General features: G+C 36.1%; 1 protein-coding gene across 1 annotated transcript in view; it reads left to right on the plus strand.

Annotated features, from left to right (window-relative positions):
- CHD1 (chromodomain helicase DNA binding protein 1) overlaps window positions 1-16669 on the plus strand; it is a 60442-nt gene that overhangs the window by 20866 nt on the left and 22907 nt on the right. The window contains exons 2-15 of the mRNA XM_009321782.1: window positions 2309-2513; window positions 3518-3616; window positions 4920-4987; window positions 7180-7329; window positions 7624-7907; window positions 9479-9704; window positions 10550-10650; window positions 10911-11089; window positions 12143-12270; window positions 12814-13030; window positions 13632-13721; window positions 14588-14778; window positions 15908-16096; window positions 16428-16590. Coding sequence (XP_009320057.1) covers window positions 2309-2513; window positions 3518-3616; window positions 4920-4987; window positions 7180-7329; window positions 7624-7907; window positions 9479-9704; window positions 10550-10650; window positions 10911-11089; window positions 12143-12270; window positions 12814-13030; window positions 13632-13721; window positions 14588-14778; window positions 15908-16096; window positions 16428-16590 — 2290 coding nt within the window. The remainder of the gene's footprint in view (window positions 1-2308; window positions 2514-3517; window positions 3617-4919; window positions 4988-7179; window positions 7330-7623; window positions 7908-9478; window positions 9705-10549; window positions 10651-10910; window positions 11090-12142; window positions 12271-12813; window positions 13031-13631; window positions 13722-14587; window positions 14779-15907; window positions 16097-16427; window positions 16591-16669) is intronic.

The raw sequence follows: 16669 nt of genomic DNA on the forward strand, positions 1-16669 counted from the left end.
CCAGATTCCCCCCCCCCCCCCCCCCCCCCCCCCATCTCAGTGCCTTTGTTTTTTAACTTACCACTTAATTCATGTGTTGAACGTCAAACCACTTAATATTTCCCATCAACTGTGAATCTGGCTGATGTGATTTTTGCTTACTTAATCTATGTAAACTGGAATTTTTTCCTTCCCTCCCCTCCCCCCTTGGTCTCTCCACGATTCTCTCCTGTAGCTGGTTTACATGTTTCTCATAATGTTGGCAAGTTATTTGACCAAGATGGCGTATTCCAGTGTCAGTTTCCCCATGCTACCTTAGAAAAGAGGTACTTTGTTTTGGTTGCCTCTGGCTCTATGTGCAATTGAGCCTATGGTTAGCATTATATTAGTGTGTATGAAATATTTTACTGCAGTATGGAAAGCTAACTTAATTACCATCCTTATGGCTTAGTGTTTTGCATCTTTGTTAGATTTGGTAATCCACATCATTATTGCCCTCTTTGAGCAAGCTTTGTCCTGCATGGAAGTATTTGATTCCCTTCCCCTCCTCCAAGGTTATGTAGGATTTAGACATTTTTGGTGGCTTTTTGTCAGTGGGACTTGTCTGGCTGGTATTTACTTGTGTCTCAAGGTTTCTCCGTGCTGAGATATCACAGCATTTCTCTTCATTTATAATTAGTGCTGACTTCCACAGTCCCCCTGACATTTACTTACGGCACTTTGCTATGCTGAGAAACGCTGTTGTTTTATAATGGTCTGATTTACTGAGCATTAAAGGTAAGGTAACATTTGTGTACAAAAACACTATTACAATTAAAATCTCTTCGGAAGATCATCATGGAGTGCCATTAATTTCTGGTAAACAGTTTAAACTCTGGTCATATTCTGTAGCAGGTGCCCTGCTTTATTTGGCAAGTGACGTTAGTGTTATAGCACCATGCCTGAAGTAAGCCATTGACGACAGAACTAGGAAGTTTGGGAGCAGCCTTGTTGCTTCCCAGTTTTCCTCTCGGCATGTGCAAGGAAACCCAGCAGCAGTGTGTTTCTCCATATCTCCCCCTTCAGAACAAGAAACATGATCTGTTTCTTTCTTTCAAAGTTGACCGATGTAGATGGCCGATTTGAGGTGCAGTCTACAGGAGTCTGTTTATGAATACCTTCATTTCTTCTTTACTGGTACAGTTTTGTTGGTGTTAGCAAAAGCAGAAAGAGGAGTGATTTTTGCTTTGTTTTGTGGTTTTAAAATGTTGTCAGTTAAGTATGTTCTAGGGCAGAGGATGATCAATCTGCCCTCTTCCCACTCCCCCTCCAGCTGACTGTCAGCCAGATGAATTGTGCTGGCAGAGATCAGCTAGGTTTTGATACCAGCTTTTGATTTTATCATTTTTGATTCTGGCTTCATGTTTACTCTTTTTTCAGCATTTGCAGTCAGTGTGTACATAATTTGAAATTATTTTGCTCTGTGGTGGTGTGATTCCAATGTTTTTTCTCATGATATCTTTGAAATATGGTAGTATTAACCTAATGAGGAATCTTCTTAAAGTTTTAACTTGGCTACTTCATGAAGTTGTTGTAGAAAACCAAATGTTTCTAAGTTTTTGAATGGTCCTAAAATAAATATTTATCTTTAAATATTGTGCTAAGTATGTTAAATCTGATGTAAAATGAATATACAGGTGGAATAATCTGGCAGCTCAAGTATATGCCAAGGAAAGCGCCTTGGCACAAGTCATACCATCAGTGACAAATTCAGAGTTGTCTGCATGGGGAATTTTACTGCTGTTATTTTAACAGGAAAAACATGGTCTGCATAGTACCTTTTTTTTTTTTTGAGAGAGATATGTACTTCTAAATTTTTTTTTGTTTTTAAAGAGTACTGCTGATCTATAAAGATTGAAAACTTTTATGTTTTAGTTGGACAGGTCTTTGTGGAGTAGACTTAACTGTTAAGAGGTGTCTGTGTATGGGGTTTGATGGAGCTAAACAAGGATTTTGGAGGGGATGGGGGCGGAAAGTTTGCGAGGGTAAGAAATATTTCTACCACTTTTATTTCCCTTGCTTGACTCCTCTATTAATTTGAATGTTCTTGCTTTATCTTGCTTTTTTTAGGCTTCACAAAGAGTATCTGGTTACACTCTGAATTCTCATTTCTTGTTTATTTTTAAATTTATTCATCTCAACTTATTTAATCTACTGCATCCATTTGTGTGCTACCCATTTGTCTGGTCTAACCTAACAATTGATTTATAGGTGAAGCTAAGGCAACTTTTTTTCTTTTAATCCTCTTACTTTGGCAATTATGTAATATCCTATTGACTTCTCATTGCAGCCGATCAGATGACGATTCCGGGTCAGCATCGGGTTCTGGATCCGGTTCAAGCTCTGGAAGCAGTAGTGACAGAAGCAGCAGCCAGTCGGGCAGCAGCGACTCTGACTCTGGTTCAGAGTCAGGCACTCAGTCAGAATCAGAGTCTGACACATCTAGAGAGAAGAAACAAATTCAAGCTAAACCGCCAAAAGTTGATGGATCTGAGGTAAACAAAACATATAAATGAACCCTTTGGGGGGGGGGGAATTATTTTAAAAAATCATTCTGTGCAGGTAGTTTCAAGAGCAGTTTTCATATAAAAAAAAAAAAAGAGGTAATCAAGTGTTTTTAATTAGATTTTTAGCTTGGTTGTGTTAGAGAATGCATTTGCTTAGCTGTTTAAACATTGGGCTAAGTTTCTTGTGGATAAGTACTTAAACTGATGCTTTTAAAATTCTCACATTTTAAAGTATTTTGAGTTAAATGCTTACCTAAATTTCATCATGCAGAAGCACGCAGTAATTTACTGGAACTTATGGAAGACAAAGATACACATAGTTTTGTTATTTCTGAAGTTCTATTTTTTACACTGTTTATCTAATGCTTAATTTCCTTGTATCAATAAATGATTGTATAAAATGTCAAGCTTACATACAGTTGGCTTTCTTTATCAGTAGGTCAGCTAAATTCAGGAAAAAGTGGTGTTTAGAAATCTTTCAAATCCAGTGGGCCAAAATTACCTGCACTCTCCTGTGTTATATGGACTTAATTGGGGTGGTAGACCATATATATGGAAGGTAGTCATATATTAATTATCAAAAGAATTGAAGACTGTTAAGGATTCTCTGTATATATCTTTTTTCATGTACCTCAGTTTTACTGTATGAAACAAAAACATATCAGCTAAGTGGTCTGAACGGATTTATCTAGGTCGGTTTAAAAATGTACTTTATAAATGTTTTACCTTAACAATACCTACACAACTATTATTAAACGTGCTGTAGAAATTGTCCTGGCAATTATTATGTAACATTCTGTTCTGCAGAAATCTTAATACTTTAAAAAGCTATCTGATGTTGTTAGTGCATGCAATATTTTGTAGTGAATTTTTTTAATTGATAAGATTTAAGATCAGTCTTAATAGTGATGTTACTTAGGAAAAGTAAATATGTGGTAAACTGCAGACTTTCAGTATTCTTAACTGACTCTTGCATCTCCGTTCCTGTTCAGTTTTGGAAGTCTAGTCCAAGTATACTTGCTGTGCAAAGACAAGCAGTGCTCAAGAAGCAACAACACAAGGCAGCCTCCTCAGACAGTGGTTCAGAAGAGGTGAATAACATAATTTAGATTTTTAAAATGTAGACATGCCAGTCTCATTGTCTCATATGTTAGAATAAAATTACGTAGAGCCAAGTTACATTCTCTAAGTATGCGTAAAAGTCTGGTTTTGGTCTATAACATTCAAATAAATGACATTTTTATAAAGAAAAGTAAAAATGTCTCTAGTTACTTGTTTTCAAGAGAGTGGTGCCAGAATTATAGCAGCCTTGATTATGTGGTATTTTTAGGTAGATATTCTGTGATGTATGGACAGAATTTTCAAGCCACACAGTACTGACTTGCATTGTATTTTTGGCTTCTTGAGTTTTGTAAAGACAGTTAAAAATGCTAAAAGATTTTCTTTCAACTTGTTTCTATATAGGGGTAGCTACTGTGGTTTTCAAAAATTCTGTATGGAGTAGAAAACTAAATTTTTATAAATTTTGTAACAGCTACTACAAAAAAATTCCTGTATTTTAAGAATGACACCTGTATTCTAGGTATTTTAAAACCTAAATCATATGCTAAAGAATGTTGACTTTTTGCAGTAGGAACACCTTTTAAGGACACTAGTGACTATGAAATGGAATTTATTTACAAAGCAGACTTTTTCTCCTTCATTACAAAAACTATGCAGTGTAGTCACACTCATTTGGTTGGATTTCTGTTTTTGTCTGGTTTTGCAGCTCATCATTAAAACTTAAATACAGAACTTAATTACCTATCATTAAAACATTAATTTACAGCTGCTGTTAAGTACTCTCTTTCTGAAAGATGTTTTTCAGGATAAAACTTAATCTAAATCTAAACTTAATCTCAATGAGATTAGTGTTACGAAAATCTAGTTTTAAGAGGGTGGAGGTTTTTTTGAGTGTAGAGAAAGAAGAAACATGGTATTTTCAAAATTTTCTTAAACTGGTGTTTAAATGCAAGAGAATATGGAAGGTGAGAAAGCTCCTGAGGGTAGGAGATTTTATTAGGATTCTGATAGAACCCTCATGTTGATTAACTTGGGGCAGCTTAAACCATGACTGTTTTTATGTAGGCACAACGATTATTTTTTAAGACAGAGGTTTTTTGTGATGTTCTCTAGAGTTGTGCTGGCACAATGTGTTCGTAGATGGATAAATACAAAAACCATAGCAGTCCTTATCTCATTCTGCATTAACAGCTACACTGTGAGGGATGAAGAGAGTAAAACATGAATAGTATGCCTCTAGTTTGAAAGTGGGAGCTGATTTATCTTTCTAATGTTAGCAGTACTTCATTCTTTTTGTGGCAATGAATTGGGGGTTTTTTTCTTCACCTGCAGGACTCATCAAGTAGTGAAGATTCTGCAGATGACTCATCCAGTGAAACCAAGAAGAAAAAACATAAAGAGTAAGTAATATCATATGATTTTTTTGTCATAGTGACATATTCTCGTAATTCATGCTTCATTTCTCCACACTTGAAATGCTTAAGCTCCCTTTTTAATTCATCTTGATCTTCCTTTTCCAATTTTGATAAACGTTTTGGAATATTTAAAATAAACGCCCAAAGGAACATCTATATCATATTAATTTCTGAGGAAAAGAGTCTGCAGTATTGTTCAAAAATTTTCATCAGTGCGTTTATTTTTAAAATACTTCATTGCGGTTTATTTTTGAGCTGAAGGCCCTCCCTAAAAAAATTTTGTAGAAATGGGAAACTACATAAGTAGGTTGTCTCACAACAAATTTAAGTTGGAATCCCTTAGTTAATGCCAAATTCTGTTTGGGTGTTTTTTTGTTTTTTTCCCCCTCTGACATGTTTAAAAGTTTTTATAGTTCTGATAGTAATTAACTTTATTGACTAGCAAAGAATTTTAACTGAAAATAAGCTCCTTCTAAGTGATAGATCAAAAAGTTTGTGAATAGGATTATACGTTATTGTGGCAGTGAGAGGCAGTGACCTGTGTTTTTTATGAATTGTGCGTAGAAATTGAACTGTTCTATCATTCCTGTTCTCCCAATTCATGAGTCACCTCAGTGTTCAGGGTTGCCAGTATAATATCTTAAAGAAATGGTAGTTTAGGGGGGGGGGAAGGGGGGTTGTGTGTGTGGGGAAAAAAAAAAAAAAAGGGCACTAACTATGCAAAATGGTACTTTCCTAGCAATGAGCTGTTATTCATAGTCTTTTGTTAGTTAAGAATTTGATTGCATCTCATAGAATACTCTGTTACAGGAAAGATATTTAAGTTTAGGGACCCATAACCAAATCGCTTCATATATCCAGTGTTTGAATTTTTGTCCTATGGCTTTTCTGAACAAGTATGTCTGCAGTTGTTATCTGATATGCAGATCGGAGATTTCTCAATATATAACTTGGTACATGATCAAGCCTTAGAGGATGGTGCTTTATATCTGTTTTTTATATCTCCAAATAAATACAGGTCATGGATTTATGTTGTTATTCTTTTAACGTACTGTTTGCAGAAAAAGTAAGACATTCTGTAATAAGAAATTCTGTACCATTGGCCATGGGCTGTCTGTACAATAGAAGACGCATATATGTATTTGTCTTGGATGACTAGAACAATGGGAATGTAATTTTCTCCAGGACCAAATGTCCTGGAAGACAGGAAAGAGAGAAGAAGAGAGGGATCAAAGCACTGATTCCTAGGCTTCCTGGCTGGGAATTTAAGGAAGAGATTTCTTGGTAATATTCCAGCTTTGATGAACATTACTACTCTAGCACCTTGGTCAAGTAAACCTAAACCTGATGTTAGTACAAAGATTTAGCAACGTTTCAATAATGTATACCAGACTTCTTTTTTCTTTCTTTTTCATGAAGCTATTAAGATTAAATTTGCCTGTATAAAGTCAGAGTTTGAAACAAGATACTGTTCATCAGTGGGTACGTCTTTCCTGTTGCAAAGTAGAAGATCTCAGTTAAGCAGGAACAAGGAGATCCTGCTGCTCAGTCACAAGTGTCTTACTCTTACTATCTTGCCTGGTTGTGAAGTGCTCATCTAGGAGCTCAGTGGGAGCTTTTGGGAGCCAGTGCCACTCACAGGTTGCTGCAATTCAAGTTTTTCTGGTCATTTCTCAAATATGTCTCTATTATTTTTGATTCTTGTGCTAAAGTTGCTGATTTTTCACATGGGCCACAGGGACCCTAGGCATTGGACAATGTGGGACTCTCCAGAGCATAACATGACAGGGCTTTGATTTGAGCATGTGTAAGTTCTGATAAATATGTATCTTTCCAGTTAGACTTGTTAAGTGCTTTGGTTTCTTAATGTCATGTTAACTCATTTCTTCATGCTGAAATCTATATAGAAATCCAGATTTTTGTTTTATGTTGGATTTTAAATCTGCCTTTTGATAACAGAAAATTTAGTCCAACTCCCTTTGAAGCCATTTGGCATTTTTGCTTACCTATTATTCATTGATAACAATTTTCTGTCTCATTAGCTGAGATAACTGTTACAAGATTTTTATTTCTGTGAAGAATGTTGAAATTACAGCAGATACCCTGTGGATGAATACCTGATTTAAAAAAAAAAAACCAACAATGTAAGTTACTCTTTTGTCTTTCAATATGTACAGTGAAGACTGGCAAATGTCGGGATCAGGGTCAGTATCGGGAACTGGTTCCGATTCTGAATCAGAGGAAGATAGGGAGAAAAGCAGTTGTGAAGAGAGTGAATCTGACTATGAGCCAAAAAACAAGGTCAAAAGCCGGAAACCTCCAAGCAGGTAAGAAGTCATGCGTTTGGATACTCTGGTACTATTTCTAATAAGCAATTGAGTATTTACTACTAGTATACATGCGAATGAAAACATTAATGCTTATTAAAACAAATGAAGTTTTTTTAAGGCTACATAAGATGTTAATATACTAATGCTTTCTAGTGAATACCTCTCCTGTCTGCTGTAACTGAAAGTGGAGTAACTGAGCATTCATGAAATTCGTGTGTTCAGAAAGCAATACCGAAGATTTATAGTTGTCCAACAAACATCATTGTTGTGTCATATCTTACTGTCTTCAAGAATTAAGCCAAAAAGTGGGAAAAAGAGTGCAGGACTGAAAAAGAGGCAACTTGATTCATCGGAGGACGAGGAGGAGGAGGAAGAGGAGGATGATGATGATGATTATGATAAGAGAGGATCTCGTCGCCAGGCAACAGTCAACATTAGTTACAAAGAAGCTGAAGAAACCAAGACAGATTCTGATGATTTGCTGGAAGTTTGTGGAGAAGATGTCCCACAAACTGAAGAAGATGAATTTGAAACTATAGAGAAGTTCATGGATAGTCGAGTTGGCCGAAAAGGAGGTATTTTTTCTTTTTTTTCAGTGTTCTTAAGATCCTGGAGTGCATTGTGGTACAACTTCATCAAATGTTCCGAGCTGTAGGTCACCTGTGAGGTTTATAAACAGCAATAATTTTAAAGTTACCAAAAAGTCATCTTGTTTTGTCTTTCATATTCATAAGGATGTTCCTTTTTAAAGTCCCTTCTAAGTGTTGCAAACTAAAATGTGGAAGAACTACATACCTAAGTAGAAAATAAAAATGAAGTGGAAGATAGCTCTGTATTGCATAAATGCATACCATGTTCTTACACCACTGTTTGGACAGTTTAGTGATACTTCATCAGTATAAATTATATGCAGTGGAGTGGAGAATGTGGACTAGGTAGGTGAGCTGACTAGTAACGTGAACCCTGAAAGATGGTTTTGGCAAGGCTGAATCACTGAGGTTACGATTTCAGTTATTGCTGTACAAATTGTCTCAATACAGTACAATATGTGGAATGACTACAAAATGCATCTAAAATTTCAGTGGTGCACTTGCATATGAACTCTTAAAACTATTTTAATAGTTTTAAGTGAATAGTTTAATAGTGAATAGTGGTAGGCATGTCGTATTTCCAGCAATAATGGGAGGGATGCATTATCTAGCAGTTCTGCTTATGTGTTTGAATCTGCAAATTAGGATTCTAATTATAAAAACAAACACAAAAAAAAACCCCAAACCCTGGGCCCCTTGCACTTCAGAGCTACCTTTCTCCATTAGTTATACCCAGTCTCTAAAGTTTCTGACCCATCTCAGAACTTGCACTCTTCTTCCTCTGAACTTTTTTCTCCCATGCTGTCCCAAATTCTAGCGTACCCTGCTCCAATGCATAGCGTTACTACTGTGGTCAAAGCCTTTGGAACTAAGCTTCTTACATTCTTCCTGCCCAGATGACGTTGCTGCTTGTGCTGTCTCTTGCTGTTGCCGCTCTCTGTTGCTTTATCTGGCACCTGCAGCTTGCTGGGCTCATTTCCTTACCTGGCTGTCCTCACAGAAATGAGCCTGTTTCCTGCTGCTGCTAGTATGCTTCAGCTGTGATACAGACTGTACTTAATTAAAAATTTTCCCAGGTAAGATAACAAAGGCAGAAAAAGTAGTAAAACATCTTTAGGAAGAAACAGATTTATAGTATTCCTAGTGTAGGTTATTGACATCTCAAGGCTGACCAAGCGTAAATGTCAGATGTCTTTTGTATGCTCAGAGATGAGAGCAATATAACAGAGAAGACAACAAGTAGTGGAGCGTTCCCTGATGATCACTTTCAAAACTAGGAATGCCAAGAAAATTCTCATGAGGAAAGATAAGATATTGTAGGTTAAGTGCAGAAGTTTTGGTTGCTTTTTTTATTCTCTTTTGACTACTTGTGCATGTGTTAACATATCTACGTCGTAATTGTTCAAATAAGAGTAATGACATGAGAGCTGTAGATACTAGTAAAGTATATGCTCATCTAAAAATATCACTAATTGCTTTTCTACACTACATTTGTTACTGGTTAACATATGACAATGCACACTTAATTAAGGCTTATTATGTGGTTTCGTTCTCAGCCACAGGTGCTGCAACCACCATCTATGCAGTTGAGGCAGATGGTGACCCAAATGCTGCGTTTGAAAAGTCAAAGGAACCGGGAGAAACACAGTATCTTATTAAATGGAAAGGTTGGTCACACATCCATAACACTTGGGAAACTGAGGAAACACTGAAGCAACAAAATGTTAAAGGAATGAAGAAACTGGACAACTACAAGAAAAAGGATCAGGAAACAAAACGATGGTGAATATTTTTATGTAGACTTCCGCGATATTTATTTTGTAATAATGTAGATGTTCTTTTGTGTTTCTGAGACCTGTTACCTCTTTTTGAGGGCATAATTTCAAGTGTTTATGCAAGAGGAAGACAAAAACTCTAAAGTTGAAGTCTCCTTAACATGTTCCTGTAAGATAATCTTCTGAACCTGATTTTAGTGTGTGTGTGTTATAAATGGCATTTTAACAAGATGGGTAGTGTTTAAAAATAAATAATAAATTGCACCTTTTACTAATTTTGTCATTACACTTTGATCAGAGTTCTTCAGGAATCGCTGCAGAGATTAATGTTTTCTTTGTGCATTAGCCCGTTTCAGATTACTTTGAAGAATTCAGTTTTCTTGGCTCAAACCTGAGGTTCAAGCCTGAGAATAAAAATCTGAAGAAAGCCATACATTTTAAAGTCACCTTTTTGGTGTTCAGTTCTATTAGTATGTTTAAGATAATCAATGAATACTGGTAGGATTTTTAGCAACTTAATCATAAGATGGGTTCTTACAGAGTGAGCCAGCCTGAATACTGTTCCATGAAAATACCCTGTAAAGTACACTACTTACTGTTGAGAATAGGTGTTCTGAATTACCTGCATGACTAGTGCCACCTGTAGCTGTAGTAGTTGTCTCTTGATAAGCTTTCTCAGTCATTAATGATGAGGTACCTAGGCCAGATGCAACAATTTTGTAGTAGGAATTTCTAAGAAGCTTTCTAAGCAACATCCTGTGATGCTTACATTCAGAGCTTTAGAGTTGCCAAACTTTCTTAGTTTTAGAACTATACAGTGTAATAAGTGTTGTAAATTAATTCCCATCACAGGCTGAAAAATGCTTCTCCGGAAGATGTGGAATATTACAACTGCCAGCAGGAGCTTACAGATGATCTACATAAACAATATCAGATAGTGGAAAGAATAATTGGTATGTTAAAAACTTGCGGACAGAAAACAGTGTTGAGAATTCTGTATGTTCACTGCTTATGTGTTGCATTTGTAGTTAAGAAATTTAGAATGTTAATATCGCTAACTTTTTAATCCAAAACAAAACTTCGGGTAGAGAGAAAAGTTGTCATACTGTCTGTGCTATGAAGCTAGCTTATGTTGTCTTATTACCTAAAATGAGTGTTTTCATAAGATAGAAAAGTAAAATGCTGATCAGATATCTCTGGTGTATTTCTGCAGCTCATTCAAATCAGAAATCAGCGGCTGGTTATCCAGACTACTACTGCAAATGGCAGGGTCTGCCTTACTCAGAATGTAGCTGGGAAGATGGTGCTCTTATTGCCAAAAAGTTTCAGGCACGCATTGATGAGTACTTTAGCAGAAATCAATCCAAGACCACTCCCTTTAAGGACTGCAAGGTGAGTTTGTAATTTGCAATGGTTTTATAATCAGTTGTACTGGGTCTGGCTGCGATGGAGTTCATTTTCTTCATAGCAGCCTGTATGGCCCATGTTTTAGGTTTGTGACCTAAACAGCGTTGATAACACACTAGTGTTTTGGCTGTTGCTGAACAGTGTTTGCACAGTGTCAAGGCCTTCTCTGTTTCTTGCTATGCCCTCCCTGTTATGAGTAGGCTGGGGGTGGGCAAGGGGCTGGGAGGGAACACAGCCAGCAGACCTGACTCCAACTGACCAAAGAGATACTCCATGCCATTTAATGTCATGTTCAGCAATAAAACTGGGTGGGCCTAGCAGGGGGTTCAAAGGTGGCTGTTACTTGGAGACTTGCTGGTTGTCAGTCTGCTGTTGAGTTGATGTGTGACTCCCTTTCTGTTGCTTCTGGGTGGTTTTTTTGGTTGTGGGTTTTTGTTTTGGTTGGTTGGGTTTTTTTCCTTCACCCAGGTAAACTCTTTATTTTGACCCACAAGTTTTTCTCTCTTTTGCCCTTTCAATTCTCTCCCCTGTCCCATTGGGGAGTAAGCAACTGGCTGGTGTCTTACTGGCTGGCCAGGTTCAAGCTACTGCATCAGTTGTGACAGTAAAAATGTGAAAATCTTCTATGAATCTGGAGATAAAATACATAATATGAAATATTTTTTGAAGGTTGTTCAGAATAGTAATAATGATATATGGTAATATATATGGAAAATATCACTACTAAGAGTAGCTTTTTGTAGATAGCAGTCCCCTGTGTTTTTACTGGCATTCAAAGAAGGGCTTGTTTAGTATTGTAGTTTATTTTAAGAGTAAACTTTGAGTAAGTTAATGTCACTCCTGTTGTGAAATTTAGATTAGCAATCAAACTAATTTCAACTTGCAAATTGTTTGGTGTTTTTATATGGCCTAGTTTTCGTTAGTGGATAAAGACTAGACTTGGTGACCCAGTAGATCCCTACTGCTATTTTTTCTATAGGAAGACATTTTGGTAACTTCAGTCAGTAGTAGGACTGACAATCAATTTGCTTTTGACAGGTTCTAAAACAGAGGCCAAGGTTTGTTGCACTAAAAAAACAACCATCTTACATCGGAGGACATGAAAGTTTAGAGTTAAGAGATTATCAGTTAAATGGATTGAATTGGCTTGCTCACTCTTGGTGCAAGTAAGTATAGTCTGAAATGAGTTTTTCTGTTTGTAAATTGTAAGCATTTGTAAAACTTTGAGATTGATTTTTCTGTATTTTGTTTTAAGATGGAGGGTTTCACGCAGTAAGCTCAAGGTAGAGATCTGAGGGGAGCTGTTTTGCTCTAAGTAGTACCAAAACTTACCATTCCATGGGTGTTCTCAAAAAACAGCTAACCTCTGTTGTTGCTTTGCTTTTAAATTCATATGGGAGTAAGTCATATTTTTAAAAAACAAACAAACCTAAAACAGTAAAACCAGAAAACTCTTCTGAAATGTCAACATTAGTGTTACACTTTTAAAATTAGACTCATGAGGAATAATTGCAAGCTTTTTGTTAATTTAATTAAAGTATTAAGTGGGGGCGGGGGGTGGTGGAAATTGTTTTTATGGAGAAACAATGGAAATAAACTTCTTCAAGACATATAGTTGCAAAATCTTGCAAACTTGTATGAGTGGCTTTTATGTTCAAAAGATAATTTCTTCTTGTTCCCCCCCCCCCCCCCCCTAAAAATTTTTTTAGAGGGAATAGCTGTATTCTTGCGGATGAAATGGGTCTGGGTAAAACAATACAAACAATTTCTTTTCTGAACTACCTGTTTCACGAACATCAATTGTATGGGCCTTTCTTGCTGGTCGTGCCACTTTCTACCTTGACATCTTGGCAGAGAGAGATTCAAACTTGGGCTCCTCAGATGAATGCTGTAGTTTACTTAGGAGATATAACTAGCAGAAATATGGTGAGTATTTTTCTTTATCATTGGAAACGCTTGTAGATAAACAAGACTGACTTTGTATTCCTGTCCTCTGCTAATCTCCAATATTTTGGTTAGGACTGAGCAAGTACTAACTGAAACACTATGTGTTTAATATGCAAATTGAAAGCTTAGATTTTGATCTGGTATAAATGCGTGTGAAAGATTTCCTTCCTGCTCAACAGTGAACAGGATTAAGAATTTAGTCTTGCATTTGAAAACAAATTATCTTCTGCCATATGATTATTTAGGTGGATATAGTAAAAAAAAAAAATATGTAAGCAAGCCAGTCATGATCTTAATTTATTTCCTGAAAGGTTGTTGGCTTGTTCTCTGAATGTTAGTGATCTTAGCCATTAAAGTAAAAAATGTTTTGTAGAAATTCTTTGCTGTTGATTCAGAAGTTTAAACAAAATATTTTTGGAGGTTGGAAGTTCAGTCTTGTGTACATTAATATGTCGTGCTTCTGTTTTGTGATCATATTATTGTATGTCGTTAAACATTTCCATTGTTGCAGTACTTAAATTAATCCCAGTCAACCAGACCTTTTTTCTTTAGCTTATAGTTCACTTGATTCTTTTTGTAGATTAGAACTCATGAATGGATGCATCCACAGACCAAACGATTAAAATTTAACATACTCCTAACAACATATGAAATTTTGCTGAAGGATAAGGTAATCACACTTCTTCGGGGAGATAAAAATCATTTCTCCAGTGTAGAACTCTCTTTAGACTTGCATGTATTTGGGTTGTGGGTCATTAAATTTATGGAGATAAAATGATAACTTTTGTTTTGGAAGTATGACAGTGCGTGGCTTGGGTTTTTTGGGTTTTTTTGTGTGGGTGGGTTTTTTAAGCACTCTTAGATTTTTTTTTTTTTTTTTTGTATGTGTGGTGAGGCTTTCAGCCTTTTTTCGTTTCATTAAGTGGGTAACACTTCTCTTTCTCCAGTTTGCTTGGGATTCTCATTACTGTAATAATCTCCCATCTTCAAGAGCTCTACTTCTTTGCAGACCACCATCAAGGAACTGAAAAAGAACCCAACCCCTAGCCCCAAACATGATACAAAACTCTTAAATCCCGTATAGTTTTTCTTTGTTATTGTGCATATAGTAGTATATGTATTAATGCTGTCTCCATAGTGGTAGCGCACAGAATTATTGCTAATTCTTCTAACAGTATATGGAAATTTTTATAGATAGTCAAGAAGCAGAACATTTTTACTTCATTTGTTTGTACATGCTGGGAAGAAGAGGTCAATAGTGGGGGTTTTTTTTCTGTCATAAAAACTAATGTGGGTCAGACTTTTGGCCATTTTTTTCCTTTTAAACTTAATTTATACTTTCTTGGGATGCTTGCACAGCCTTTCATTGAATCTGGCAAATGTAAAAGCCATAATTAGTACTAAAAACATATAGCTGTCCATATTTTATTAAAATAAACCAAAAAATGATGGTGTTTATGGCTTGATTATAAAATGTGGGTAATTATGCAATGCGTTTATTTGTATAAAGTTCCCCTCTTCTCCATTTCTTTTAAGTCATTCCTTGGTGGTCTGAATTGGGCGTTCATAGGAGTTGACGAAGCTCATCGTTTAAAAAATGACGACTCTCTTCTGTACAAGACTTTAATAGACTTTAAGTCTAACCATCGTCTTCTTATTACTGGAACCCCTCTGCAAAACTCCCTCAAAGAGCTTTGGTCTTTGTTGCACTTCATCATGCCAGAAAAGTAAGGAAGAGTTTTACCTGATTCTTTTTAACATTTTTTTGGTCAAGTTTCTTATTGTAAAGTAGTATAGTGTTTTGAAAAATCAATACAGGTAGAGAATCATACTGAAAGATAACTTAAATATTATATGTAAAGTAGATGCATATATTTTTTCATGCTGCTCCTGATAAATAACTCTGGTGGCAGTTGTCACCTTTTTCCATTTTAGCAGTCCACAAAAATGATGGATTGATGTATGGGTCAGAACCTGGCAAAAAGTCTTCATCTTAGCCTAAGAGGAAAACCGTATGGATTTACTCTGGGGAAACAGAATGGAATCTTTTCTGTGTTAGTATTATTAATGAAAAAAAACTTGTACCAAGATGCCCAATATCCTGTAGTTCAGTCAGATAGCTGGTTTTCCCATACGGTTTGCATACAGCAAACTTACTGTATTGACCTTATTTTGTACTGACTTCTGTTTATACCTAAGATAAATTAGAGCTCATGTGTGACAGCACATGTTCCTGTCGGGCATCTTGTAAATGCCAAGCACCATAGCCCATTTAGTTTGAGCTATGGATTGTACCAACTTCTTCAGAACCTTGTAAGCAAAGCCACTATGGTCTAGTACCCATTCTTCATTTGATCATGAAGTCTGTTCTCCTAGTCTGTTAGCACAGAGGATAGTCACACCTCAGCTAGACCATACAAGCTGCAAAAAGTACATTAAGTAGTCTCTTGTTCTCTTACACACCCTCCAGCCATGCAGCTGGTTTTTCATGCTGCTCTTGATAAATGTAATAATGGAATTTCTGCAACCATCTAGGTGAGTATCCTTGCAGAAAAAGAAAAATGTTTAGTTTCCACTGGGGAAGTTAAAATTCAATAATTTTCATTCTGTAAATGTTTTTGGAAAATTCCATTCTTTCTATTTGCAGGCAATATATTTGGAATTTCTTGTGAGATGAAAATTCAGTAATTGGATAAAATAAACAGAAGGGAGTGGAGAAGAAATCCAAATGTGTGTGTGCTCTTGTGTTACATTTATACACATTCTATGTTTGTGTTATCTATCTTCTTGAGTTTTGCTTCTTCATGTCATTCACAGTATGACACTATTTTGTGCACATTCTTTATTACGTTGAAGGTTTTCCTCCTGGGAAGATTTTGAAGAGGAGCATGGCAAAGGGAGAGAGTATGGTTATGCAAGTCTTCACAAAGAACTTGAACCATTTCTGCTGAGAAGAGTTAAAAAAGATGTAGAAAAGTCTTTACCTGCTAAAGTTGAGCAAATTCTGAGGATGGAAATGAGTGCATTGCAGAAGCAGTATTACAAGTAAGTAACAACGCTTTTTAAATTGTGCTGGTTTAGTGATATGTCTACATGCAGTTTACTGAAGTATAATAGTTTTTATAATGCAGTTTGAACTTGAGGCTTCTAGAGTTTCACAACAGTAAAATTCTATGAAGCAAGGACTCAAGAATTACACTGGTCTAATGTCTATTCATGTAGCTTCTTTTGTTTGGCATGTTAGCACGTTCTTTTGGGAGCTGCTTTTTTTCCTTTAGCTTGTTTATATTTTGAAAGCTTACATATGTCTTGCTTCTGCATATGGCTAGAAATTACTGCATATGGCTAGAAATTACTTGCATTGTACATCTTATAGGTGGATTTTAACCAGGAATTACAAAGCCCTCAGTAAAGGTTCAAAAGGCAGTACCTCGGGCTTTTTGAACATCATGATGGAACTCAAGAAGTGTTGTAACCATTGCTACCTCATTAAACCACCAGATGATAATGAATTCTATAATAAACAGGAGGCCTTACAGGTAATGTCACTTTTTAATTTAAAAAAAAAAAAGTTCTCTTTTACATCTCTGATAGTCACACAATTTTATAGTGCTCTGG

This window comes from Pygoscelis adeliae, unplaced genomic scaffold (assembly GCF_000699105.1).
Source record: "Pygoscelis adeliae isolate BGI_AS28 unplaced genomic scaffold, ASM69910v1 Scaffold164, whole genome shotgun sequence".
Lineage (NCBI taxonomy): Eukaryota > Metazoa > Chordata > Aves > Sphenisciformes > Spheniscidae > Pygoscelis > Pygoscelis adeliae.